General features: G+C 41.6%; 1 protein-coding gene across 14 annotated transcripts in view; it reads left to right on the plus strand.

Moving 5' to 3' along the window:
* The window catches only part of SLC6A6 (solute carrier family 6 member 6), a 60,629-nt gene extending 33,921 nt beyond the window's left edge, over positions 1–26,708 (plus strand). For 13 of the 14 annotated variants that reach the window (XM_083492054.1, XM_083492057.1, XM_083492053.1 and 10 more), the window contains 11 exons: positions 687–819; positions 3,771–3,905; positions 5,589–5,692; positions 5,805–5,929; positions 9,258–9,370; positions 10,808–10,945; positions 12,304–12,406; positions 14,000–14,100; positions 16,500–16,670; positions 19,851–19,987; positions 21,323–26,708. In XM_083492054.1, coding sequence (XP_083348180.1) covers positions 687–819; positions 3,771–3,905; positions 5,589–5,692; positions 5,805–5,929; positions 9,258–9,370; positions 10,808–10,945; positions 12,304–12,406; positions 14,000–14,100; positions 16,500–16,670; positions 19,851–19,987; positions 21,323–21,407 — 1,345 coding nt within the window. In that variant the 3' untranslated portion in view covers positions 21,408–26,708. Of the gene's footprint in view, positions 1–686; positions 820–3,770; positions 3,906–5,588; positions 5,693–5,804; positions 5,930–9,257; positions 9,371–10,807; positions 10,946–12,303; positions 12,407–13,999; positions 14,101–16,499; positions 16,671–19,850 lie in introns of all 14 variants that reach the window. The other variant, XM_083492049.1, reaches the window with a different exon arrangement.
* Positions 26,709–27,386: the final 678 nt, after the last annotated feature.

The following is a 27,386-nucleotide window of genomic DNA, read 5'->3' on the forward strand; positions in this document are numbered from 1 at the left end:
CTGTGTGATTATAGTGCTGTGATAGAAGCAGGTTGCTATCCTGTTCCCTTACCCCCCCTTAACTAAATTTATCTAAAGTAATGATGATTGATTTGTTTACAATTTAAGGCAATATATAACAAAGTTGGAGAGGTTTGTGTATTTATACCTTTCCTGCACAACAGAAATTACTAGTTATGAGTAGAAATACTAAGAAGTTGTAAAGGTGGGTTTGTGGGTTGATTTTTTTATTTTAAAAAGTCAGTTCTTTTCATTAGTTTTAGAGTAGCCCCATCAGATTCAAAGAGCATGCGCACGTGTACATGGCACCAAACCGGGAAGTGACCAGAAAATGTCACTAAAGGGGCGGAATGGAATACTTTACGTGGGCCCCGCCGACATGCTCAGGAGTCCAGAATGTAACCCCTGTGCAAAGCAAGGATTGCCTGTAGACAAATGGATTCAGTTCCAAGTATTCCAGAGTGAACAGAATAGTTTTAACAAGCTGAGGGATATTATCACTCCCAGCTCTTTGGAAGACTACAAATAGAACAACGGGCCTTTCCCATGTGTCCAGTTAATCTGTTTAGGCAACATGGGAAGTAGCATCATTCTGCTTTTAAAGACTGGTTCTTGTGAAGCAGCTGTTCAGTTTGTTTTATCATAACTGTTGTCTTGTTTCTTTCCTTTTTTTTTAATCCTTTAAGGCACAACGTATTGAGCTTGTCTTCAGGAATTGATGAGCCTGGTGTTGTCAAGTGGGACCTGGCACTATGTCTCCTCCTTGTCTGGGTGATATGTTTCTTTTGCATTTGGAAAGGTGTAAAGTCCACTGGGAAAGTAAGTGCTCTCAGCCTCTCCCTTTGCAATTATAACTGCCTTGTTTCTTGGAGCGCTGGTATTGGCAAGTCCCAAAAATAAAAAATGTTCTCTTTGGATCCAAGTTCCTCTCAGTCCCACAGTGCATCTCAAACTGGGGGGAAACTTGAACAAACTTCCAAGCTTGCTCAATCTTTCCCCCACTTTTTGCTCCATAGTTTCCAATAGAGGGAAAATGAGGTGTTAAAAAGGCCAGATAAATTCAAAACATTACTCTGCCTTAACTTCTGTTCGATACCAGCAGAGCATAATCTGCCTTTGTATTCCACCCTCTTTACACACATACACATTAGGATTATAGCCAAAGTGTTTAAATAGGTTCAGAAATTAGTTTTATGCAGTGGTTTTACACCCTCTCCACATCATTTTGGGCTTAAAATGATTGAATTGACTTCTTAGCAAAGGCTAGGGTACCAATGTTATTTTGAACCTTTCCTAGAATCATAGAATTGTAGAGTTGGAAGGGACCTTGAGGGTCATCTAGTCCAGGGGTCAGCAAACTTTTTCAGCAGGGGGCTGGCCTACTCTCCCTCAGACCTTGTGGGGGGCCGGACTATTTTTTTTTGGGGGGGGGGGGGAAATCACCAAATTCCTATGCCCCACAAATAACCCAGATATACATTTTAATAAAAGCACACATTCTACTCATGTAAAAACACCAGGCAGGCACCACGAATAACCCAGAGATGCATTTTAAATAAAAGGACACATTCTACTCATGTAAAAACACACTGATTCCCAGACTGTCCATTGGCCAGATTTAGAAAGCGATTGGGCTGGATTAGGCCCCCGGGCCTTAGTTTGCCTGGCCATGATCTAGTCCAGCCCCTGCAATGCAGGATTCACAACGTGGCTGAAGCCATACCGAGCCCTGCAAATATGCTAGCAGTTTTATTACTGCACCTCAACATATTCCTTGTTTATCCAAGGATGGAGGATGCATTTATTTATTACGTTGTTTCCTCTGTGAACTCTTTGGCTAGACCCACTGAAAACTTGGAAAAAACTCAGAGTGAGTTCAGAAACTCTCATAACATCTGGCTTCTGTTTTTTAGTTGTTTCTCCAAGGTCATAGCTGTTGAACATTCTTAGATTTTTTTATTTTTCTTTGAATTGATGAACAGGCCTCTTTGATTTTCCACATTTGTCACAGTGTACTTCTGGAAGATAATTCCTTGCCCAACGATAATAATTAGATAGCAGTCAGGTCTCCTTTCATTTTAAACATATGTAAAAAGAAAAAAGTACTTAAGTTTGAATGTCCAACCAACCTCTTTTATTTTTTAAAAAATCCCAAAAGCAATTTGCATAGCTCAGTGTTTGTTCTGGCTGAAAATAGTTCTCCTACAATTACCGTATTTTTTTGCCCCATAGGACGCACCGGCCCATAGGACGCACATGGGTTTTTTTTAGGGGGGGGGAATTATTTCCCCCCCAGGCGCAGGGCTGGGGCGGGGGAAGCCCGAGCTTCCCCTGACCCCAGCAAAAAAAAACTACTTACAAATACTTGTTTAATGTAGAAAAGAAGGGGAAATAACAAAGGCAAGGATTATATTTAAAAGCAAAACAAAATACTTTTGGAAGAAAAAATTACACACAGAGAAATGTAATTTGCCAAAAGAAAAGCAGGGCATGATATGGATGGGTGTTGCATTTAGAGATCAGACTGGCTGCAGAAATTATTATGGTGCAACAGGCTTTGATATCTGCCTGTTAAATCTCTTGAGGTTCACTTAAAAGGCAGGAAGATGCATCTCAGGAGCTTTTATCTTGCTAAACCAATTTCACAAAAACAAAGCTATATTAAAGTAGCAGAGCTGTAATTACTGGGTGGCATCATCTGACCCTATTAGCAGAAGAAAGGAACCAAATAAATAAATAAATAAACATAAGTTTGAGGCAGATTTCCAGAAGGCACACATGTACTTTGGGACAATCATTCAGAAGTAAGCAAGGGGTACAATTCAGCTAGGGTAATCTCTTGTGCATACTGATTTTATACATCACCTTCTGTTTATTCAGTTTGTGTTACAAGACATTCTCAGTTGATCATGCCCAGGTTCATCCTTTTTCTGTGCTGGATACAATAGGAACAAAGTTAGGTGCCTTTGATACAGTAGTTCTGTATTTACAACACTAACTGGCAGCAGCTCTCCAGTATTTGAAGTAGGGGTCCCTCCCAGTCCTACCTGGAAGTGCTGGGGGTTGAATCTGGGACCTTCTGTGGCAAAAAAATGTTCACCATTGAGCTATGGCGCTTCAGATCATAAGCAAGGAACAGCTCTTTATTGGGTGGGTGGTTGTGATCTACATGGGGTGCCACACATCAGTTCCAGTCTTTAGTGAATCTCCTGATGAAGAGTGTTTAATGATATTATAAACACATAAGTTCTATTGAGCATACATACTAGGGAAGGAAGGAACACCTCCAGTACTCAAATTTCATTGCTGTATATGTGATTTATTTATTTTACTACCACATTCTTCATTATTGTGGTGAATGCCACCTGTAGACATCTATATAATGAGAATGAAGTGTGTTGCCTTGTCAGCCTCACTAGTGGTCCAACCAGCACAGCCAATGGTCAGAGATGATGGTAGTTGGAGAGCACCATGTCGATCATGCCTGACATAGCGGTGACTTGGGGGAACTGGAAACAGAAATGTGACCAGTATTAAAGTCAGCATTAAAGTCCAATAATGTACTTTCTCTGTCATGATGGATATATGTGCATGCAGTTAAGGGGAACCTGCTGTGATCCACTGAATAATGAAAGCTGAGAGCAAACAGGAGGATAAGAATTGAAGATAAGAGATGAGCCCATTTGTAACCTCAAATACCAGGCATATACAATTAAAATTATAGCTTTTTATTATCAAAAAGTGATAACATTTATCATTTTTAATACCAGGTTGTGTACATAACAGCAACATTCCCATTCATCATGCTTCTTGTACTGTTAATCCGTGGTGTCACTTTACCTGGAGCTTCAACGGGCATCAAGTTTTATCTTTACCCTGACATCTCTCGGCTAGCAGATCCACAGGTGGGTTACTAAAAACTGGAAGTGGTGATACTTTTCTTTCTATGCTCTAAACAAAATGTGAGGAGGGCAGTGGGATGATTGTGCAGTAGATTTTCTTGTAATCTTGAAGCAGTCAAAACTTAATTGAAGATTACCTCCATGGTGTTATTCCTTTCCACCGTATCTTGTCAAAAAGGTTATTATTGTTAATGTGTTAATGCATTTTCCATGTGTGTATATCTTTTTATATCAGAAGGATTCTGAGGCTTGTAGACTCTGTCCAAATATAGCATCTCAGCTTTTTTGTTGATATTAGGCTGTGGACAAGGTAAGGGAGATAATTTTTGCTTCAGTCTTTAGCTCTTAAAGGCAGCAAAATTATGGAGCAGCGAACAGAACGGTAAGGAGCACTTGTGAGTATTTGCAAATGTCCATGTCATATGGACGCCCTTGGGGGAAGGCAGTTAAGGACAGTGAAATAAAATGGGAAATGCTGAATACCTTTCACGTTCTTTGTAGAAACTTGCTTCTATGCAAATGTTTGAAAGATAGCACCCTTAGTAAAGCGCAGGAGTATAGCACTTTCTTTTCTTTTTTTGCTCCATCTTCAACTGCTTACAAATTATGTGACAGTTTATTTTATGATCTGGTCAGCCACAAGCTCTACCCCATAGCAATGGGGAAATGCAAAACTGTTAAAGTAGGGTGGGGTGGGGGTGGGGGATGCACATAAGACTATGGTAATATTGTGATACGAGCAGTGAATGAAAAGCAACTTATGATACAAGCCGGATGAAAATGCCACTGAGTACAATCCATCTGGAACACCATTTATAGCAGCTATGTGAGAGGTTGCTGCTTCTTTCCTGTTCTGATTCGTTAAACTCTTCTCTGTTAGCCTAAGCCAGGGCTGGGAACCCCTTTCAGGACAAGGGTCACATTCCCACCTGGGCAGCCTGCTGCGGGGCAGGGGACACGTGCCAGCGGTGGGAGGGGACAGTTGCAAAAGTGGGTGAAGCAACAAATGCAATTTTTACCTTTGTACAGTGGGACTCATTTCTACACACAGCCCTTGCTATCCTCCGTCCAGGAAACCAAGAGGCATTGTCATAGTTCAAAGACATATTCCAACAAAGGGAAAACCCTTAAGGGGGATCTGAAATAGTGCTGGTGGAGGGTATGGCCTTGAGAGAGTTCTAGGGAGAGAGGGCTGGAGGGCAGTGTTTTTCCCTTAACCGTCTGGTGAGGTTCCCTACCACTGGCCTAAGCAGAGTGCACTGGAAGACATAATTGGCCACAGCAAGAAAAGCCCTAAGAGGTATTGGGAGGGAGCATAGTGCTATCCACCAAAAAGCCTGGGATCCTTAAACCACTGAACTGATCTTGAAATGTATCTTGTGTGTATATTAGTCTGCTGGGATCTACAACGGGTGATGCTCAAAACTGGGACTGTATATATGTAATGCTCTGTTGTTTTTGTTTAAAAGAACTGATTGCGTTTTTATTCACTTTTATGCCAAAATGTTGTGATATGGTATTGAACAGTGTAGGTGCATTCAATGGCTAGCATTTATGAGCGGATTATTTTAAAGAGACGTCTATTGTCACATTGTGGGGGTTGCCTAGTCTGTATTAGCTTTAGATAAATGGCCGGTGCTGGTGCAAAATGCAGCCTTCTAATGGGCCTTTTCATGTTTTCTTTAGGTCTGGATAGATGCTGGGACGCAAATCTTCTTCTCCTATGCAATCTGCTTAGGTGCAATGACTTCCTTGGGGAGCTACAATAAATACAAATACAACTGCTATAGGCAAGTTTCCTACCAAAGGGGTTTAGTACATGTTAGCTAATTGATGTGTAGGGAACCATGGGTTCAATTTTTTTCTCCAATTAACTTCCTCCATGACATATGTGTGACTTAGGGACTGTTTGCTGCTGGGATGCCTGAACAGTGGTACCAGTTTTGTGTCTGGCTTCGCAATTTTTTCCGTCCTGGGCTTCATGGCACAAGAGCAAGGGGTGGACATTGCTGATGTGGCAGAGTCAGGTACGATGGTGTCGGTGGCAGTGATGGTGGGCACTGCCACCCAGTGTGTGAGCAAAGTAATACAAACCAAATCAACCGCCCCTCCCCCCTCCCCCCAAAAGGAGATATTTTGAAAAGTAAAATTACTCGGCATTTCAGGAGACAAAGGCTTACTTTATTTCAATGGGTGTGACAGTTCGAAACAAATTGAAAACATGCAGAAACATAAAATGGAATTGAGTTTAAAAGAAATGCCCAGAACAGAGTCAAAAATATGCAAGATGCAAACAGTTTATAAATATATGAACCTCTGTGGTCGCTCTCCATTTGCTTCAATCAAATTCCTAATAGATATGATCGCCGAAAGCTCCATAGACCCACAGCAAGTGACCTCAAGAGATTATAGCTGTGCTAGGGTATGCCTTGAGTTTTATTGCACCATGTATATTTTAGTGAAGGGCCATTGTTTTCCATGACAAGGCTGTATAGAAACTAGAAAGAGAGGAGCCCCCCTTTTTGCACCCTTCCTGCCCTCCCAACATATTTTACATTCGTGCATAGAGCACTTCCATATACAGGAAACAGTGGATTGATTCCTACACATATTTCCCTGGGATACATGTGCATTAAAAGAACAATATGTCCTTATCTCATTTACTTTCGAACAAAGCATGCATACTTTTCTGGACTTGCCTTGTAAAACCTGAGGAAGCACAGCAACTCAAATTAACTATGCCTTCGAAGCCCAGACGTGCTAGACCAAATGCTCTTTTCATTGTAGTCTATGTGAACTTACTTAAAACGATAGCACTTAGACTGGCTGGCAGCAATTTCTGCAACTAGCTAGTAAAAAGGGTATTGTAGAACCCCAGAGGTTTCTGCTGGTCATATCCATTATACACATTTTATTTTTCTCTGAGAGTGCAGGTTTGGCGAGGTTCAAAACAGCTTGAAAAGGCAAGAAATGTGCATCGGCATTGGATGTAAAGCCGTTAAAAGGCTGTGACTACCCTAATATTAATGCACACCTCAGGCAGCAGACAAAGGTCACCCATTTGGGTGCTGTGGGGAAAACTTGTACTGTGATTTTGCCGTGCCATATTGTCAAACAGATCGTTTTTTTCTTCCTATAGTGCCATTTTAATAGTGGTGAGGAATGCCAGCGAAGACTGGTTTATTCCCTCAAATTTTATTTTCCTTTATTTAACAAACAAGGCTAGTTCTTCAAGGCAGGCAGGAAAATGAGGGAGCTGGGAATGGCTGTTAACATCCCAATGCAGAGCTTAACCATGTTGATTTCAATTAGCTTAAGCTTGCTTAAGGCTGCAATCCTATGCACACATATCCGAGAGCAAACCACACTGAACACAGCAGGTTTTATTTCTTCTGAGTAAGCATGTGCTTGTCAGTCTGTTGAAAGATTGTAGCCATCAGATCTAAATGTTTGATGCCTTAGTCTTACACAGCACTTTTTAAAATGAAAAAGTGGCTAAGGCTGATGTTAACTTAGACCCACTTAGTTCAGTTGGACTTGCTTCCAAGTACATGTGGGTAGGAGATCAGCCTAAGTAACTTTATGAGCAGATAAGCAACTGCAGGATACAATAGTTGGCCATAGTGAGCTCCATTGAGAGATGAGCCCAGGAAACCAGTACTTTTTAGCTCTGTATTCATAGAACAGCTTGAGGTGAGCATAGTCTCCCCCCTTTTTTTCTTTAAAAAAAGCTAAAGTATTTTCAAGGGGAAGTGGAGGAACTGGATTCAGTTCTATTTCCCTTCCTAAATAACTGACTGATGCAATTTTTATTTTAATAATGTATTCAGTCCCAGCAGTTGGTTCACAAGAGGGAATAATGTGGATAAGACCCATTTGTACATTTTGTTCCTTACCCAGCAAGAGATGCTTGTCATGAGCATAACCTTAAATATGCATTTGCCCCAATGCCACCAATTCAGAGATAAGTGGCTGCACTTAATTTCCATCGAAATCAAGGGCACGTCTAACTTAAATCCCATTTATTTTAGTGAGTCATGCTCAACTAACTTTTCTGAGGTGAAGACCATAGATTCAGGATTGGGGTGCCAGCATTTTTTCATTTTGCTGCACCGATCTGCCTTTCCATTCAGTTTAATGGCATGGAAAATGGAAGGTAGCAGAGGCATTCAGTGGTGAGTGACAAGGACTAATCTGTGGAGAGAATTCTTCTGCTGTACTTTGTAACAGATAAAAGAAGAAAAACAAAGTAGAGCTATAAACTGGAATGCCAGTGTATTTTCTTTAAACAAAAGCTTGTATGAAAAGTGTTGATGTAATATTTTCAGTCATCTTTAAAACTACCCAAATACGTTAAACATAAACAATAGCGCTTTTTGGCTTTTTCATCCCTATATGATTCTTTATTGCACCTGAATAAGTGTCACCAATATAAACTGAAAGCTCATCTCATTGTAGTGCATGACTGTCACGTGCCATGGAAATGAGCTTGGTTTTGGCTTCGAGTGGCTCATCCACAGTGCAAAGATGGAATAATCTACCAATGATTATTAACAATACTAGTTGAGGGACATTGGCCTTATTTCAGCCAGCAGGTTTTCAGAATGAAAAAACAGCAGCTATTGCTTTGTATCTTAAAAGAATACTGCCTACTGATAGCAGCAAATTGATTCATTATAGACATTGGGTAAGCCATTAACACAATGCAGCTACCAACCCCTTCAGAGGAAGGGACGGAGGATTGATTATTTAGATAGTCAAGTCAGTTTTTCCACTTCATTTGTTGTGGTATAGAAAAGCTTTTTGTTGGCATTGATAGAACTGTGGAGGGGTATAACAGCTCCAAATCTGGCCTGTGGAGCACAAATCCCAAACCCTTGAAGGATATTTTGTTGGTTTTATTTGTCCAAGGAGGGGCTGGGGGTTGCGAAAACAAAGAGAACATGTATGGCATTTCCCCCCTCCTCTGTTCGTAAAGGAGCACAGGAACCGGTCATCCTATAACTATGTCTCATTTACACCATAAGCCCAGCTGCTCATCTTCTATCTTATTCACTTTCTGCATGATGCGTGTAGAGTTTGACCTATTCTTGGCATGTTGAGGCAGATGCTGAGACTGAAAGTGGGTAAATAATGGCTTTTGAATTTGATCATTGGAGTTCCTGTTCTAGCAATGCATGCTTCTTTGTCAGATAAAGGATCCAAGTGAATTCCCTTCTGGAATCTTCAGTTGGGTTTTGGTTTATCTGAATCAAATCAAGCATCTGTTCTGGAGAGGCAGAGGGGGTCTTGCCTTTGAGAACGAGCTGCTTACTTATTATATATTTTCCTCTTTCTCTTCCTTTATTCCTTTAGGTCCAGGCCTGGCCTTTATTGCGTATCCGAAAGCTGTGTCCATGATGCCACTCCCAACTTTTTGGGCTATTCTTTTTTTTATTATGCTTCTGTTGCTTGGCCTGGACAGCCAGGTGAGTAACCATAGCAACAAACACAGCATCCATACTGTATGATGGAAAATTTAACAATGTAATTGGGTTTGTTGCATTTTCTGCTCTGGGGCAAATGCATCATAAATGTTGCAGAAATGGATTGCTTCATTCTCTAGCAGAGAAAGGATAACAGCTGTTAATCAGTGTTAGCCTATGCACTGTTTTGAAGTGTATGAAGTGGCTAATTAAGTTATTCAGGAAGTTTTCAGCTAAATCAGAAAGGGACAAAGCCATCCTTGGGATGTGGGGTTGAGTACCCTTGCATGTCCTGCCTTTCATAAGGTCTCTTACAGTTCAGCACCCTTGAAAACTGAAACCATGGATAAGCTCTCTTTTAAAACAGTTAGACTAAATGTGTAGTGCACATTGGTGGTGTTGTTATTCCTTGAGGAAATGGACGGCTGCCCCGCCTCCCCAAAGAGACCTATTTATATGACGCAAATAAATCTGTTAATAATTTGTAGGCTATTGCTAGTTGCACAGATGTACCAGGGATTTAGGGGGTATTTCATTGAGTTGGTTTAAGAATTTAAACTAACAAGGTTCTATTTATTCCTTGGGAAAGTAGCTTTAACATTAAATAAATCTACTTGACAGGGGCAGAAAGTTTACTGAATTCAAAACCTCTCATATGAGCAGCGATTAGTGGAGTTTTCCCTCTGGCTGTTACTCACTTGATCTCTTAAATTGGCAAAGCATTCCATTTGTTCTAAATGGCTCTTTAGTGCTTAATCTTTGAACTCCAGTGAGTGACTTTTAATCACTTCCAAATTGAATGTTAAAACATGCTTGGTGCTGTGGTTCTGCAACCAAGTACTTATGTAAATTGAGGGTTGCCTAGTAATTTTAAGTCATTTCTCACTGTGTCGAATAATTAAAACTAATTGGAGCACTTAATGTTTTGTTTGCTTTTGGAGCGCTGTCAGGCAGGATTTTGGAATGCTAGAATAGCTTAGGAGCAAGCTAGACTATAGTTGTATTGCAACAGAAGAAAAAAAAACTTCTGGAAGTGTACTGTATTTTAAGGCCCTGGGTTAAAGAAAGATTTTAATACATTAGCTTGTGAGTTAGCTTTACAGTGCACAGTACTAGTGCAGCTGTTGCTCGTTAGCAGAAACAAATATGATATGTTATGTGTGTAAAGAAAATTGCTTATATCCCCATGCATAATAAACTGAAAGAAGAAGACAGGGACTTATTTTTAAATACTCGGGAGGAGGACATTCTAAGTGCAAAACCCCAGCTGGACACCACTCACAGGCTGTAACCTTGACTTGTTGAAAGGTTAAGCAAGTAAATGGATTCAGCTTCTCCAGGGAGAGTGCCAGCACTGTTTCCAAGGGATGCCTTTTATGAAAGAATGGAACACATTCATGGCAGTTGTTCAGGGTTCTTTTTTCTTTCCTTCTCTGCCAGTTTGTTGAAGTTGAAGGACAGATCACGTCATTAGTTGATCTGTACCCATCCTTCCTAAGGAAGGGTTACCGACGGGAAATCTTCATCGCTATAATATGTTTCGTCAGCTATCTTCTGGGACTATCTATGGTGACTGAAGTAAGTGAGACGAGCTGGTGTGGGTTTGCTTGGGTTTTGATTTCATTCTGTGAAGTCAAATAGGACAGTGCAAGAGGGAAGCAATCACAGTACAATGGCAGAGCACAGGCTTTGCATGTGAAAAGGTGCCAGGTTGATTTCCTGCATCTCCAGTTAAAATAAAATTGGGAGAGCTTTTCCTTCTGAGAGCTTCAGAGAGCTGGTAGCAGTCAGAGCTAACAGTACTGGGCTGGATAGACAAATAGTTTGGCCTGAGCATAGGGGAAATTCCTTGGTACCTAAGAGAGGAGCCTGGCTCTATAAAACGGTTACTCTGTTGCTGTCATTGTTTTTTAAAGCAGAAAGAACAGTTGAGAACTGATTTATCCAAATCTTTCATTTCTCTTAAGTTCTCCAGTGGTGTCAATGTAAGGCCATGCCAGTTGTAGCCCAGTGTATGATTAGTGCTGCTTTTATCCAGCACTGCATTTCCCCCAAGCTTATTCTTATAGAAGAACCTAGATAGCGTGCTCCGTTGTGCTGTAGATCTGGAGTAAACAAAGCTAGATAGATGTGAAACATGTGGGAAATGGTGCAGGTTGAAGCCTATCTCATTATATTTGGGGCTTCGAAAGCACGTCAAAGTGCAAGGAGATAAATAGGCACTGCTCCGGCGGGAAGGTAAACGGCGTTTCTGTGCGCTGCTCTGGTTTGCCAGACGCGGCTTTGTCATGCTGGTCACATGAGCCGGAAGCTGTACGCCAGCTCCTTCGGCCAGTAAAGCGAGATGAGCGCCGCAACCCCAGAGTCATCCGCGACTGGACTTAACTGTCAGGGGTCCCTTTACCTTTACAAGAGAGCCTTATAGAAGGTGCTAGAAAACGGAGCAAAGGAAAATACAGTGCATGAAAGGAAAATATCATGCTAAGGGAAAAGCAGTGTCAGCCCATATATGAGGAAGCTCCTTGGTAAGCATTGCTTCCATATATTTTGGTCTTGTTATAGCAATTTCCGTTGAACACCAATTGTTTTCTCCCACCATATTTTTCTTGTGAGAGCCCATCCTAAAATACTATCCTTTAGAAAGGAAATAGCTCAGTGTTGGAGTAGAATAAGCTAAATGGCTTAATTTTGGTCAATCACAATCTCTTTCAAAAATGCCTTCTATATAAGAAATAAGTGCATGTTCTGGGGAGGACAACAGCATGTGCTTATAACTCCCCAACAGTTGATTGACAGTTGTATTTGCAGATGAGTAATCTTCTCCAGAGTGAGTCATAGATGTGAAGGATAGGGATGAAGGTCATCTTGCTTGCCACAGGTTTTCTTTGTGGTTTATTAATAGCACTTGTTTCTTTTTCTCTCTTGCTCTTTTTCAGGGTGGCATGTATGTGTTTCAACTCTTTGACTACTATGCAGCTAGTGGTGTATGCCTTTTGTGGGTTGCATTCTTTGAATGCATTGCTGTAGCCTGGGTTTATGGTGAGTAAGTTGTAAATATCTGGCCTGGTATTTTTCCTACAGGAACAACTAAACGTTGCAGGGTCTTGGAAGATTAAGCCGCTGGAGCCCAGGAGTTGGGATTGCGAGGGAGGCAGAGCTAAAATAGGGGTTGAGCTAAAATAGGTGTCTAAGTGACAGATATAATTTTTCTTACTTTGCTTCCTGAGATACAGTCCTTGATAGGGTGAAAAAAGGTTGCTATATGACAGGCATGTCCAACAGGTAGATCATGATCTACTGGAAGATTGTGGGGTGTTCCTGGTAGATCTTTGGCCCCTCAGAGATATCCTCCCCCCCCCCAAAAAAAAAGCTCAACAACTTTTGGCCCACCCAATGACAATGGGTAAATCACTGCCAGTTTTTTTTATACTGTGAGGAGATCGCAGTCTATTGGGAGTTGGGACGTCCCTGCTATATGGGAACAGAGTTGGTGAATGTGAAGCTAAGAATCACTTTCCTAATTGAAACAGCATATTGGCTTTCTTAGGAAGTGAGCCTGAGTCCCAGCCTTGAAAAATGAAGTAGTGTCTATAATACACATTACAGTATGAGAGACATTGGCTGAATCAAGCTGGATGCAGTGGTTGGTTTGGGAAACTTTCAAAAAGCATCTCCCTTTTCCAAAAGCAAGATTTTCAGGGGGCAGTTGAAAAGGCATGGCTGGGCTTATTGAGAGGAAAGTTAATGGGGCTTGCCCACTGTACCAGTGTTACCTTTTGCTATGCTGCTCTGTGACAATGAAAGTGCTGCAGTGCAGCACAACAGGGAGCATCTGCCCAGATATACTTTGCATGTTCATCTGAGCACAGATGTTGCCTGTGCTGACACAATTAGAAGTGGTCTGGAACTGCAGAGGGAAGGCGGTGCAACTTCTGTTGCCTTCGGCACTACATAGCCAACTCTGAATGGGTCTGGCTTGCCATCACTTTTACAATGTGGTGTCTTTTTAGTTGCATCCCATTGTGAAGGAGAAATCATAAGTTTAACTTTTAAAGCTGAAAAAAAAATTCCTGGACCAGTAGCAGACTGGGGAAGAATCACTGTTTTAACAGGCACAAAGGAAGTGTAAGATAGAAGGTGTGGGTTTTTCAGCACTCTTTTCAGGCTTCTTGAAAACACACTTTTTATTTCAAAAGTCTGGTGCACATAAGTGTGGGAATCAGCCCTACTGAGGTCAAAAAAGAACAAATTTCTTTCTGTTTGGTATGATGTTAGTGTTTATGTTAAACATAGCCTGTCTCCCTAGTCCTATCCCTCCCAGCCTATAAATAGCTGTGGATAATACAATAAAGCTATGGTTTGCTGAATCTGCAGCTCATCCCCCTGGAAATTAAGGATATTCATGTTGATATTTTTAGAAACTTGTTATAATTATAATGAAATGTATTACTGGTATCTCTGCCCCCCCCCCCTTGGTACCTGTTTTCTGTGATGGTTTTGTTCTACACTTGATTTTGCATTTAATAAAAAAGAATTTTAAAAAAGTGGCATAGCTCCCATTATGAGGTTAGAGCCAAAGCAGGCGTCTCATCCAGGCCAGTAACATTCCCTTTCCCTTTTGTCGAACTCTAGGCGCTGATAATTTTTACGATGCCATTGAAGATATGATTGGTTACAGGCCCGGTCCCTGGATGAAGTGGAGCTGGATTATAATCACACCAGTTCTCTGTGTGGTGAGTGCTTGAAACAGCTTGGCTAAAACATGGTTTTGCATTTGTAGTAGACTTTGTTGCTTTATTATTTTACTCCTCATCTTCTCCAACAGTAGCTTCATGAATTAAGATACCGAGTTAAAATGTATAATGTGTAAAGGAATTGCTCCCATGTTAAAACATCTCCACTGGCATTCCATTTTTTTCCATGGCCACATAAAACTGCTGGACTTTTGCATGTAAAGCCATCAGTTGGGGAACCTAGAAGACCATTTTTCTCCCACGTGAAACTGCCTACCAATTAAGATCTTTTTCAGAGGCCTTCCTGTGGACCACTCTGCTGCAGCTAACAGAAGTTGCTTTTAATGTATTCATAGGGTGCCCAAATAATGAAATTTTCATCCCACACATCATCACCATCATCATTAATAATAATAATTTCTGTACCGCCCTTCATCTGAGGATCACAGGGTGGAAGGCACCCCCTGCCACTGAAGCTGCCTGAGCCTCAAGCAGCAACAGTGAATCCAGAAGCACCCCCAAGCTATGTGCCTGTTTGCCTGGCACTCTATTAATTACTTTTTTTTCTCTAGGCAAAGTCCATCCTATTGCAAAGGAAGAATAAGGAGTGCACTCCTAAGCACACTCCTGAATCTTCTTTTGCAGCCACTGCTTGAATTCAGAATGTGAAAGCTGAAGCTGGAGCTGTGAAAAAAGAAGCATTGACGCCCTTAGAGTGTGCTTCTAGTGCCTCTTTTTGCAGTCCCTACTTGAACTTCCAGTCACCTGGCTGTCCTACTCAGCTGTCCAAGTGGCCTGTGGAGGGGTTTTTATCTTACTGGTGGCTGCGTGGAGCTGCATTTTTGCTGCTTTCAGTTTTGTAAGCTGCCTTGAGGGCATTTGCAGCAAAAGGCAGGCTATAAATTCTATAAATAAACATGCAGTAAGCAGAACAGTAATCAAGCATTGTTTGAAGGCATTGGAATGTGATGGCCTGTTGCCATTAGATGGTTCCTCAAGCTATTTCAGTTAAACTTTATATACTTTAGCACACAGGAAGCGTGAGAGAGAAGTGGCTCTATAATACTAGTATTTTGAGATGGCTTACTCTGCAGGCTTACCAAGAAGAAAGCCCCACTGAACACAGCAAGATCTGCTTCTGAGTAAACATGAACAAGATTGCACTAAGTCTAAAAGGTGGAAGCATTCATGTCAAGTGAAAAGAAGTAGGGCAATGCTATGATGAATACATCAAAGCCTTCTTGTTCTTTTTGGTGTATAGTAGTGCAGCACAGGAGTAACCAGCACTCCCAGTGGTGTGTCTGTACACGGGGCTTATTTCCCTGTCACCTCTTTCCCCCACCCCATCATAACACAGCTGCCAGAAGGCTTGGTGTGCACCCCATCAGCTGCTCCTGGTGTGCAGCATGCTACACTTTTTCACTTTTGGTTGCACAGAATATACAACAAAACAACACTTACTGAATGGGGAAAGGATGCAGAACAAATTTGGCATCCCCTACCCCTGCACCTTGCCAACAAAGGTCCGTATAGTTAAAGCCATGGTTTTCCCGGTAGTAATGTATGGAAGCGAGAGCTGGACCATAAAGAAGGCTGATCGCCGAAGAATTGATGCTTTTGAATTATGGTGCTGGAGGAGACTCTTGAGAGTCCCATGGACTGCAAGAAGATCAAACGCATCCATTCCTAAGGAAATTAGCCCTGAGTGCTCACTGGAAGGACAGATCCTGAAGCTGAGGCTCCAATACTTTGGCCACCTCATGAGAAGAGAAGACTCCCTGGAAAAGACCCTGATGTTGGGAAAGATTGAGGGCACAAGGAGAAGGGGACGACAGAGGACGAGATGGTTGGACAGTGTTCTCGAAGCTACAAACATGAGTCTGACCAAACTGTGGGAGGCAGTGGAAGACAGGAGTGCTCTGGTCCATGGGGTCACGAAGAGTCGGACACGACTAAACGACTAAACAACAACAACCCCTGCTATTACCAGTTATTACCATAATCTCTAGCAGTGTGATTCCAGGGGCAGAGGAAGCGCTAAGGGGGTGTACTTAATGGAAAGGAAGGAATGAGGTAGATGTTGTTTTCTGAATCTCAAGTTCCAAAAAAGAAGTGGAGAAAGCTTTTAAAATGTCATTTTCTCCCACTCCACAGCTTCTTGTAAACACACATGTAGGCATGTGCAGAGTTAGGCATGAAAGCAAATAACAACTGCAAAACTACAGCAGACTTTTGTCAAGCTTATCTGTTGTCAAGCTCATGTTTTTTTCTGTAGACTGTACATTCATTGGATACTGTAAATCCATGCAGCTACTAGTGTCAGTAGCAGAAAGGTGCATACAGTTCTTCCAACAAATCTTCAACCTGTCTGTTTTGTTTTGTTTCTTTTCCTAATGCAGGGGTGCTTTATCTTTTCTCTGGCCAAGTATACACCACTGACCTACAACAAGGTGTACATATATCCTCAGTGGGCCATTGGCCTGGGGTGGATTCTTGCCCTCTCTTCTATGGTCTGCATCCCGCTTGTAATGCTTATCCGTATTCTACAGTCCAATGGCTCTCTCATTGAGGTAAGTCAACAACCTGGAAGCGCATAAGAATGCACACTGGTCCTCACAAGCTTTTTTCTCCGCAACTGCCTTCCCAGCCTCAACTTCAGTGCTTTGCTGCAGGAACCAGGCTATTTCCAGTGCACATTCATCATTTCTACATCTACAAAAGTTTTTCCTGGTCATTCATTCAGTGGATAGGGCAATTTTACAGGCTCTGTTATTTTGGTGCATTCACAATGCTTAAAACAAGGCATAGCAGAGTTCCTCTGTTGAACTGGACAAGGTTCAGTGCAATTAAATAAGATGCCTGTTGCTTTAGACATATTTACATTCTGGAAGAGAATACAGGTGCTCAATAATTTTAGCTTCTGGACAGCTGAAATGCGGCCAGTACAGAGCGAAGTTAGAAATGCATGGGATTGTAGTATTTGCTAAAAGAACTGGTGTCCATTTACAAACCACAAAGCCCTCTCTATCCAAGTTGATTCCTCTAAGCCAGTACAGTAATTTCCAACCTTTTCCAATTTTTTCCAACCTGGGACCTTATTTAGCCCAAACATTCTTTTGAAGACACGCTTCCTTATTCTTTCAATCTTACATTTGTATGTTGGTAGTGCTGCTGTGGTCATGATCATCCAGTGGTCATGATCATCTAGTTAAAGAAGACCAATATTCTAAGAATTATCCAAATGGGGGCCCTCTGCTTGCCTCTCACACCATTTCTTAAAGGGACTTCTTTGCAATAGTACTTAGTGGAGTGGAAATAGGTAAAGGTAAAGGGACTCCTGACCCTTAGGTCCAGTTGTCACCGACTCTGGGGTTGCGGCGCTCATCTCGCTTTATTGGCCGAGGGAGCCTGCGTACAGCTTCCGGGTCTACCCAGGTATAAAATGCCCAGAATCTAGCACATAGGAAGTGTGCAATCATTTGGTACTGTAATAATCAAATGCACAGAAACAGTAACCAGGCAATAATATAGGCCTTTTTATTATATTTTTAATTAATTATCAGTTTTTAAACAGCATGTATTTTAAATAATAACACTCAAATATATTCATTCTAATAAATAGTTTACAATCAGGCATCAATACAGTTAACTTACTAATTCCTTCATTGTGTTATGCAACATGTAGCAGGCTTTCCCACCAGTATAGGACTTCTATTTGCATATATTTCTAAAGGGGCAAGCTTCAAATATTTATCCTTTTTAAATAAATCCAGGACTCATCTATTTTGCGCTATTACTATTTTGCCTGAGTATAAGAGTTGCATGAGTAGCAGTCCTCTGCCTAGTTGCTATACTGGAATCTCAGACAAGTCAGCCTAGCTTTTGATGATTGTACTTTGACAAGAGCCCTAGTAAAGACATGAAGCTCCACCTGTGGGGTCCACATGTTGAGTGTGCAGCCTCCCTTCCGGGTACTGCACCATAGATGGGCATCCTAGCTACATAGTGTGCTGTGTGGAAGGATATGGCCTGCATCAGCTGCACTACTGAGTTAAGAGAGCCACCTAGTGGAAACAGTAACTTGTCAGTACCTCAGGTCTAAGTGATGCTCACTGCATATTACTCACACCAGCTTTCCCCAAAACCTTTCTTCTGTGTTGCCTTCTTGTTCTTTGCATTATTACACTTTCTCCCAGTAACAAAATCAGTTTTCTGATCTCATCTCGTCTCATGAGCAGTGGCTTGGACGTTCAAACTAAATCCACTTCATGGTCATGAACCAACATTTTTGGCATTTGAACTGTGAATACATAAGAGCAGCCCTGCCAAAACATTCCAAAGGCATATGTATTTCAACACTCCCCTCCCCCCCAAAAAAAGTCAGATCCTTGCGGGAAACCCACAAGCAGCACCCTCCTTCATTTGTTCACTAGTGACTTGAATAACTCAGAAGCATGGTGTCTCTGATCCCGAGGAAGCATACAGGCATCGTGATGGGGAGCCACTGATAGCCCTACCTTCCATCAATGGGTCTAATCCCTTTTAAAAGCCATCTAAGGCAGCAGCCACTGTGCTGCTGACATTTTGCAGCAGCCAATTCCCTCACTCAGCAACGTGCTGTATGAAGAAATACTCCATCTCCTTTGTGCCAAATCTATTCAGTTTATTGATTACCCTTCACCATAAGGTCCCAGGACAGGTTATATCCATTTAAAATGCAATATTTGAGGCTACCCATTAAGTTCTCTTGGATGACTCTGTGTGTGTGTGTGTGTGTGTGTGTGTGTGTGTGAGAGAGAGAGAGAGAGAGAGAGAGAGAGAGAGAGAAAGAAAGAGGTCTCTTTTTCCACACTATGCTTCATTTTACACAACTCTGTCATGTCTTCTCTGACCTTTTTTTCTAAACCAGAAAACCCCATTTCTAATCTTTCCACATAGCGGAGCTGTCCTTTTCTATACCCTTTCCTGTTCTACAATATTCCTCCCCCCCCCTTTTTTTTTTGAGATGCAGCAACCAGAACTGTTGGCATTGGCTTGTGTTCACTGCAGTGCTACTGCCTAGGTGCTGTCAGCACAAGGATTTTCCTGCATTATGGGACCTTCTTCCCTTTTGCCTCCCCCTGATCTTTTCTGGGGGTTGCCCCAACCCTCCAGAGCTGTTTTGGGAACAGCACAGGACGAGGAAGGAATTAATGTGGGAATCCTTGTACTACCTTCTGCTGGTGCAATGAGTTTGCTGAATATGACCCAGTGTGCTATTTCAAGTGTGCTACATCATAGATATTGGTATTATAATACTGGCAGTTTTATTTTCAGCCCCTTTCCTAACAATTCATAGTATGATATTCAGTTCTTTTCTCCAGCTGCTGCAGGCTGAGTTGATGCATATCTACCATAACCTCTCCCCACCTCGCCTCTGCCGGTGATTTTTTTCTAGTCATCACTGCCAGTTCAGTCATACACATTTGGATTCCACTAAATTGTGTGCATAGAACAAGGTCCACTCATGCAATTATGTTTCCATCTCCTCTTCCCACATGCCCCCCATCTGCTCTGGAGCATTGGGGAAGCCCCCAGAACAGGTTTAGGGGGCATCTGGTTGGACTTTGCTTATGTTCTTATAAGGAGAGGAGGGAAAAATCTGCCCACATTCATGTATCTGTAAAGTTAGGCTTTTTCACTCCAATTTTTCACTCCATAAGGATCTGGAAGCCTTTTCAAATACAATGTTTCCCTTTCTCTCTTTCCAGAGGGTGAAGGAAGTGGCTGCCCCTCGTGAGATAACTCGGTGGGAGAAAGAAACAGAGAGCGCTGCCCCCTTCTGCCCTCCTGGAATGGCCAATGGAGAACTGATCAAGCCAACTCATATCATCGTGGAGACAATGATGTGAGCTCTCTCTATGAGAGGAAGACGCCTGCTTTAAAACTGCCGTTTACTAACCATAGAATCTCTCATAGGACCAGGTTTACAGAGCTTTATATTTGCACTAGGATTTATTTTTATTTCTCACAGAGAAAGTTATTTTTTGTGTGTTCAGTTTTTATTTTTTAATATTTTGTAAAGTAAATCACAGTGGATGCCTCTCGCTCTATTTAGAGGCAGAGCTTTCATATCAAATTAGGCACACTGCAGGAATTTACTAATTTTCTCTCTCTCCACACAACATATCTATCTAACGCCTATTCATGATACCACTTTACCACTTGAGTTGATTTTCTTGCCAGCAATATATACATGGGCTGCAATCCTATGCACATTTTCTTGGGATTATGCCCCATTGAACACAGTGGGACTTACTTCTGAGTAAACATATATAGGATTATGCCAACACACAACATATATAAATATATGCATATACACGTTTCAAATTTCTTTAGGTGCTGGTGTGGTTGTGAACAGGGTAAAACCAAAACTTAAGAAAGCGAATATCTCACTGGAGGCATTTGCTTTTTTAATGCTTATGTTGTTTTAAGAAACTGGTTTTCAAAGGTGTGGCACTATCTTCCTCTGGTTCAAGTGGGGAGAATTAAAGCAGGAAAGGGTACATGCTTTTATGCTTATTGTGGTCCATGTAAAATATAGAGAGATTGTAGATATATATTTGTGTGCTTGTAATTGGAAAAGCTGCAATATGGGGTGGGAATTGGGAGCAGTTGGGAACCAAGGGAACAATCCACGCAGCAGCCATCTCCCGAGTACGGTTTCTGTGCGAAAAGCCTGCAAGAGGGTGGCAAGGTCATTCCTGCTTGGGTGGCATTTTGCCAGGCAGTACCCTCTCAGGGCCATTTTCTACATCCCACGAGTCCTGTCTTCCCTAAGCCAGTTCTGTGTCTAATATCCCAAAACAGGCAGAGTTTATATGTAGACTTCTGAGAAAGACATGCAGACCTTTGTGTTGTTCTACTACTGTTGCTGGTATAGAAGGGTTTCTTTGAGAAGCTGCCATGTGTCCCAGATCCCTTCTTGGGTTACTTTTTGAGACACAAGAGTAACTTAACAGGTCGGCGGAGTGGACTGAAGCAAAGTGATGTGGGGACTGGCCCGTCTTCCGCAGGCCGTACTCGAGAAATGATCTGGCTTTGACTTGAATTTTCTTAGAAAGGTAGCTTGCTGTCAAAGAGCACGTATAGAAGTGCAGCATTTGCAAGGATGCTGCAAAAGCGCTGTGCAATTCTGAAGCATTTTTGAAACCCCAAACTTGCCAAAATTTATCATTTCTAGTTCACAGAAAGGAGTGTTGGGCCTGTATCATTCAAAGCAGCGTAGTAGCATATCGGTCACTATAAAACCTGAACTGGACCTCTAGACCCACTGCTGAGGAAGCTACTGCAGCGCAGGACTATTCAGGACATGCAGCTGAGTGAGAGAGAGAGAAAGAAGGAGATGCAGGAGGCAGACTTAGATCCTGATCCTCACAGGCATTTAAGTAGAGTCATCATTTGTATCGTATGGAGATAAGGAAGCACAAGAAGATGACATGAGCTACAAAGGCATTTTAGTTTGGATGAGGCATGAAACATCTGAACAAGATTTTTCATCAATGAACTAAGCATACAGAACTTTCCCACTTACCTCAGGAATAAGGATTTGCTTCTGGAAATCTCACCTCAGTTTGACCAAGCCCTGGTTCTTATGGAAGGTAATAAGATGATGTTGGATAAAGGCTCTTAGACCCTCCCATATGGGCATTGATCTTGGGGGAGGTGGTGCCCCCTTTTAAGTGAGTATTGGCACTAAATGCAATATGGGCAGGATTGTAAGCCAGAAATGGCAGCAAAGCCTTTACCTGAGTACCTGTAGCCAGTTTAGTCTGTCAGTGACAGATACTGTAGTTTAAACTGGAACCTAGCCAGTATTTAAAAACATTCCTAATTACATTTTTAAAAGAAAACCTAAGAAAATGTCTACGTGTGTCCCACGCTCTCATTGGCCACAGCGTATTGGCTTTACAAATGCTTGCTAAGTCATGTCAGGTTTTATATGAAATGGAAACAACAACTTTAAATAAAAAAGGACCAAAGCACAGTTATTTCAAGTTTCTTGTATAGCTGACTTTTTTTTTTTTAAGGTAAGAGTCTCAAATTTATTTTTGTGCGAGGGAACTGAACTTTGAGTACACACAGGTGGCCAGGGTCAGGGCTTTCATTTTCCAGTGACCATCCTACTGGAAGAGCCTTAAGCCAAACACTTCCATAATATGTGATGACATGATAGCATCATTCTCAAATCCTAGCCCCTACCAGCTGAAAAGCTTAACCTGGAGGGCTAAGGCAGCCAAGGGAAAGCTGATCTCTCTCATCCAAGCCTCATTGCTAGCCAAAGTAGGACTCCAATTTAATAAGCACAGGTCAGACTTGTATTGTCTCTTTTCATGCTATTGGGGAGCAATGAGGAGTTAGGCCAGAAGCAGATCTTAACTGAATTCCCTTGACTCTCCCTGGTGCACATTGACCTAAATACGGTGCAGTGTATATTTTGATAAGCAAGTAAATAAATGAGTTCAGGCTTTCCAAAGCAGCTGATGATACCAGTGCAAATATAATCAACCAGGGGATACTCTAAGCACATATTGTGGGAGGATGAATTTCCAGAACAAAACCAGAAAGAATCAGTCCTGCGCCTTTAGAGTTCCAGCCCATTTTGAGGTTAAGCTGTGCCATTTGAATCAGTAGCTTCCATGTTGAGGGTGAAAGGGTTATAGGCATATACACAGTGACCTTAAAAAGTTATGCTAGCTAGTGTAATTGGGGGCGGGTGGGGGTGAGCAAAGCCTCAATCAAGTTTAACACAGCCTGTCATCCCTAGGTTTTCTGTTCCAAGGAGCAAATTTTCACACCGCAAAATCTCTGAATAATCGAATGTGGTAAACCTGAATGTCAACAGTAGATTCTGCCAAATTAAAGGGCATGGGGTGGGAGTGGGGGCAGGGTTAGGGGGACATTGTAAACAACTGTTTGTATTTTCTACTTATTTATGATTGAAAAAAAAGAAAGACTGGTTTTTTTCTAATTTACTTTGTAGAACTTTGTGGCCTATTTTATCTGTTATTTTGTAACTAAGAAGTTAAATATTCAGTATTGTGACTAACTGTTGGTGAACTGGTTTGGATTCAGGGAGATGGGGGAGGGAGGGCGGAATAGCATAAATGTTTGTTCACATAAGTGATTGCATTTCCAAAAAAAAAAAAAAAAGTGGGGAGAGAATGAGAGCATACCTTGAATGCTTTGTGGGTTTGGAAAAGGGACATGTTCTTGAAACAGTGTTCTTGATTTGGATGAATTCCAGAAATGTCCAGTTACAGATCACTTGGACGTTCAAGACACCTGCAACCAACAGTTGCAGATCTGGTTCTGACCAAAGCAGTTTCCAGAGTTGTCTGGTAACTTTAGTTTAAGAGAAGGACACATCTTCCAAACTTTCAGCATTAATTCATCATTAGTCACAATCTCGTTGAGAGGTATCAGTTAATAACAATATAACCAGAAGTACACATTTACAAAATATTTATACATACTGTAAATTAGGGGGGGAAATGGAGTTAATTCTCATTATTTACACTTTGCTTCAAAACTATGTATGTGGTTCTGGTCAGATTGAATCCGCAAGGCAGAATAAGCATCAGAATCAGAGCATGGATGTTTTGAGCAACCAAAAACCTGGGTGTTTTGTTATTTAAGCAGCAACAGCCGGGCTGGGCAGCTGCTGAGGCAAGCCTAGGGAGGCAGAGGGAAGAGGAATGGCTGGAGGATAGGTGAGCAGTCAAGGCTGATGGAAGGAAACTTGCAGCTAATTTGTCCAACGAGAAGGTGTGTGCTGCTATGGCAACAGAAATTACTGTGCTTTGCTTTAAGCCTTAAAGAGTAATGTAATTTTTCATTTATGGTGTGACCTTAACCCATGTTTACTTAGAGGTTAAGCACCATCATGTGCAATGGGGCATGCTTCTGAGTAATATACATAGCAGGTCTCCACTTCCAAATGCCACCAGGAAACAATTTCAAAGAGGCAAGAAGTGTTTCAGGGTTGTATCCAGTTGTACCTCTCCTGACTGGCAAAAGGCTGCTTTCTCTAGTGGTGGCTTCAATGGTGGAAAGCGAGAGATTGTTTTTTGCAAGTCCCCTCTTACTCCTGCATTGCCCTGCACTACCAAAGGGCTCTCCAAATCTCTGGATCAGATTTAGGGGACTGCAGAGGGAACGGAGAATCAGCAGCAATTGCATCTTCTCCCTGCTTGTCCTCCTGTTTCTGTATGTGTAAACCTTCAGTGGATCAAAGAGACTTCCATCTACAGAGGGACACCACTGGGTACAACCCTCAGCCATTATTGCCTCTCTGCCCATCAGCCAGTAGGACACTAGACAGTTGTAAGCTTTGCACAGCTTTCTTTGCTTGAGAGGACCTGAACTCAAAGCATTTAGTTAAAAAACACACCTTTCCACTGTAAAATTTTTTAGAAGTCTATAGTTGCTAGCCTGTTATAAACTGAAGGTGATTTCCATGCTGTATTGAGTAAATCATATTGACTGGTGAAACTGTGCTGAACAGAAGCTCAAATAAGATTTTAAAGGAACAATCACATCTCCACTGAGGCACAATGGTTCTTCATTATTTTTCTTTTAATAGTGATCAGTGTAGAATAAAAACTTGGTGCTTTCCTGTATGGGAAAAGGTAGTGATGTTCTGAACTACCTTGCCGTGTTTGATTTTTTTGCAAGAACTGTACACTAAAGGAAAAAATTGTTTTATCCTATGGAATGATGAACCCAAACTTGGATGCCATCTGTTTGGGACTGGAGGCGGGTTGGAACCCAAATCCAAGTTGAAATCCAGGAGCACAACCCAGCTTTCTGCACACAATTGACCAAATGTTCAGATGCCAGTCTCTGAACTGTACCACTTTTATCCAGAGCTCAGTCTCAGCCATGGTTAGAATTTGAAACCTCCTTCCAATGTATGATTAAAGAATATTGAAAATGGACAAGGAAGCTTGGAAATCATCCAGATTCAAGCTCTACAGTTTCACATTGGTTTGCTTAAATTTAGAGTGGGAGTCCTAATTGTGCTAAATGCTTGGCAGGAAGAATGTAATTTTAGACCACATGTTGGTTTCCTAGTTCCTTCTGGAAAGGAGCTGTGTATTCCACCTGTCTCTATCTAAATCTCTAAAAGTATCTGCTGACAGCCTAGTCTGCAATTCAGTTAAGCCAAAGTATTTTGATTTAAGCCAATTCTGCCTCGTCTTCTATGGTACTAAATCCATAGAAGTCCCAGTCCTACAGCATGAACAAGTTGTGGATTAGGCTGTTGGTTGCCTGTTAGTACTTTATGGAAGGCTGGAGGGGTGGGCAAAAATGATAAGATGTGCATTCCTTTGTCAGGAAATAAAACGTGGTAGCTTATTTTTAAACGATAGCCTTAGGAATTCCACTGACAGCACTAATACTAGCTATGGAACTAGATCTGAAAATTCCCATGATAAGTTCAGTTTAATTTTTTGGGGGGGAGAGAAGTAAAATGTGCTAAAAGAAAACTAACCCCTTATTTCCTTTTTTTTTTAAAACACAAAAAGATATTTTCAAGTTCTGCAATCCACTTAACTGATATCTACTTAGTAGCCGGCTGGCTCAAAGATGAACCCAGATACGCAGACACGCAGCCTGCTCTTCAAAATGTTCAAGGGAGCTCATTTTCCTATAAATATTCTTAGGATTGCAGCTGGAATATTGTTAAGTTAGGGTTGGGGCCGGAAGGAGTTTTCTAGCTCAGATGCGTTTGCTGAGCCCTATGCATTGTGGAAGCAAGTTGGCCTAAGGCTGGAAGCCAACCCCTTCCTATGGGCAGCTAGGCAACTGAGTTGAAAAACTCTCTGGAAGGACAGGGTAACAAATGAGCTGCCAAATGGCTAACCGTCACCTGCAGAAGGGCAATGCTTGTCTGTCTGTGTGTATGTGAGCGTGTGACTTATTTTAAGGAAGGACAAGGTTAGATGGCAGGAACCAAAGGACAGTCTGAGGCTGTTCATAAATGTCTCTTCCCACCTCCCCTCGAAGCAGTCAGTGCAGTGCTCTGATACATTCACTGTTGTAATAGAACATTGTTTGTGTTGTTGCTGTATTGTGCTGTAGCGGTTTTCAAAGGAATGCATCTCCAGGGGCTCTACAGTTATAAAAATAAGACATGACAGCCTCTTTAGTCTACTGAAAACAGTGGTGAGCATTTTGGAATTATTATTTGAATTCACACTTGTGACTACCATCTGTCAGGAGTAGCCACGTGGATTGGAGAGGACACCAGGCTCTCCTCCTTTTAAAAAATAATTTTTGAGAATAATTTTTTAAGAAGGCATTTTAAACCTGTTGTCGTTTGTCATTCTTATTGTTCCAGAAAGGAATATTTGTATAGGAATAAGAATTTGGAGTGTACTTCAACCCAGAAAAAAATTAGGTTTTATTTGTGTATACCGTAAATGTTTGTATTTTGCAGTTTTATCTGTTTTGCTTTTTAGATAAAGAAAATGTATATTGATATTTTAAAAGTCATTTTTGCTTTTTTAGATGAGTTTGTAATCATCACAAACAGAAAAATAAAAAAGCCTTTCCTTTATAAAGTGAACAAGCCTTCGTTATTTCTAACTTCTGGTGAGAGTTTACCAATATTACAGTGCAATGAGCGAAACCTTTCTATTGAGTGCTTCATTGTTGAAATTCATAAAATATAAGCCAGGTACCTATGCAGCCTATTATGTGGCCTGCTAATATTTCTTCAGAGGAAAATCTCTCTCCCTCTCCAACACAGCAACTTGGGCCTGTGGCCAAACGTCTTCAGTGTTATCAGTCAGTCTCCAAGCCTGCTCCTCAGCCCACAGGATGGAGAATATTAGCAATACAAATTGCTGTCATCTATTTTTGATCCTGCCCTGGGCAGGGTTTCTGTACCTTTTGAAACTTCGCAACACATGTGGAAATTCCTCTGGTGCAACTTACCACTGCACCAGCATGCCAGGAAACACCTTACTAGTTGAATTTCTACTGGGGAGACAAGCATTTAATGACACCAGTGTCTCACCAGAATGCTACTTAATCAGAAGAAAATGGGTCACTGCTGCCACCCCTACCCCCACCTCGCATGTTTCAGACCATGCACTCAGGCTTCAGGAACACCTGGATCTATCTCTATATACTGAAGGTTGGAAAATTGTTTTAATATGCAATTAATTTAAAATAGCACTGCCAGTAAACTAAAATGGTGTCTAACCCCAGTTCTCAAGATGCAGGCCTCCAAGCAG

Source organism: Podarcis liolepis (genome assembly GCF_965112155.1).
Source record: "Podarcis liolepis genome assembly, chromosome: 2".
NCBI classification, from domain to species: domain Eukaryota; kingdom Metazoa; phylum Chordata; class Lepidosauria; order Squamata; family Lacertidae; genus Podarcis; species Podarcis liolepis.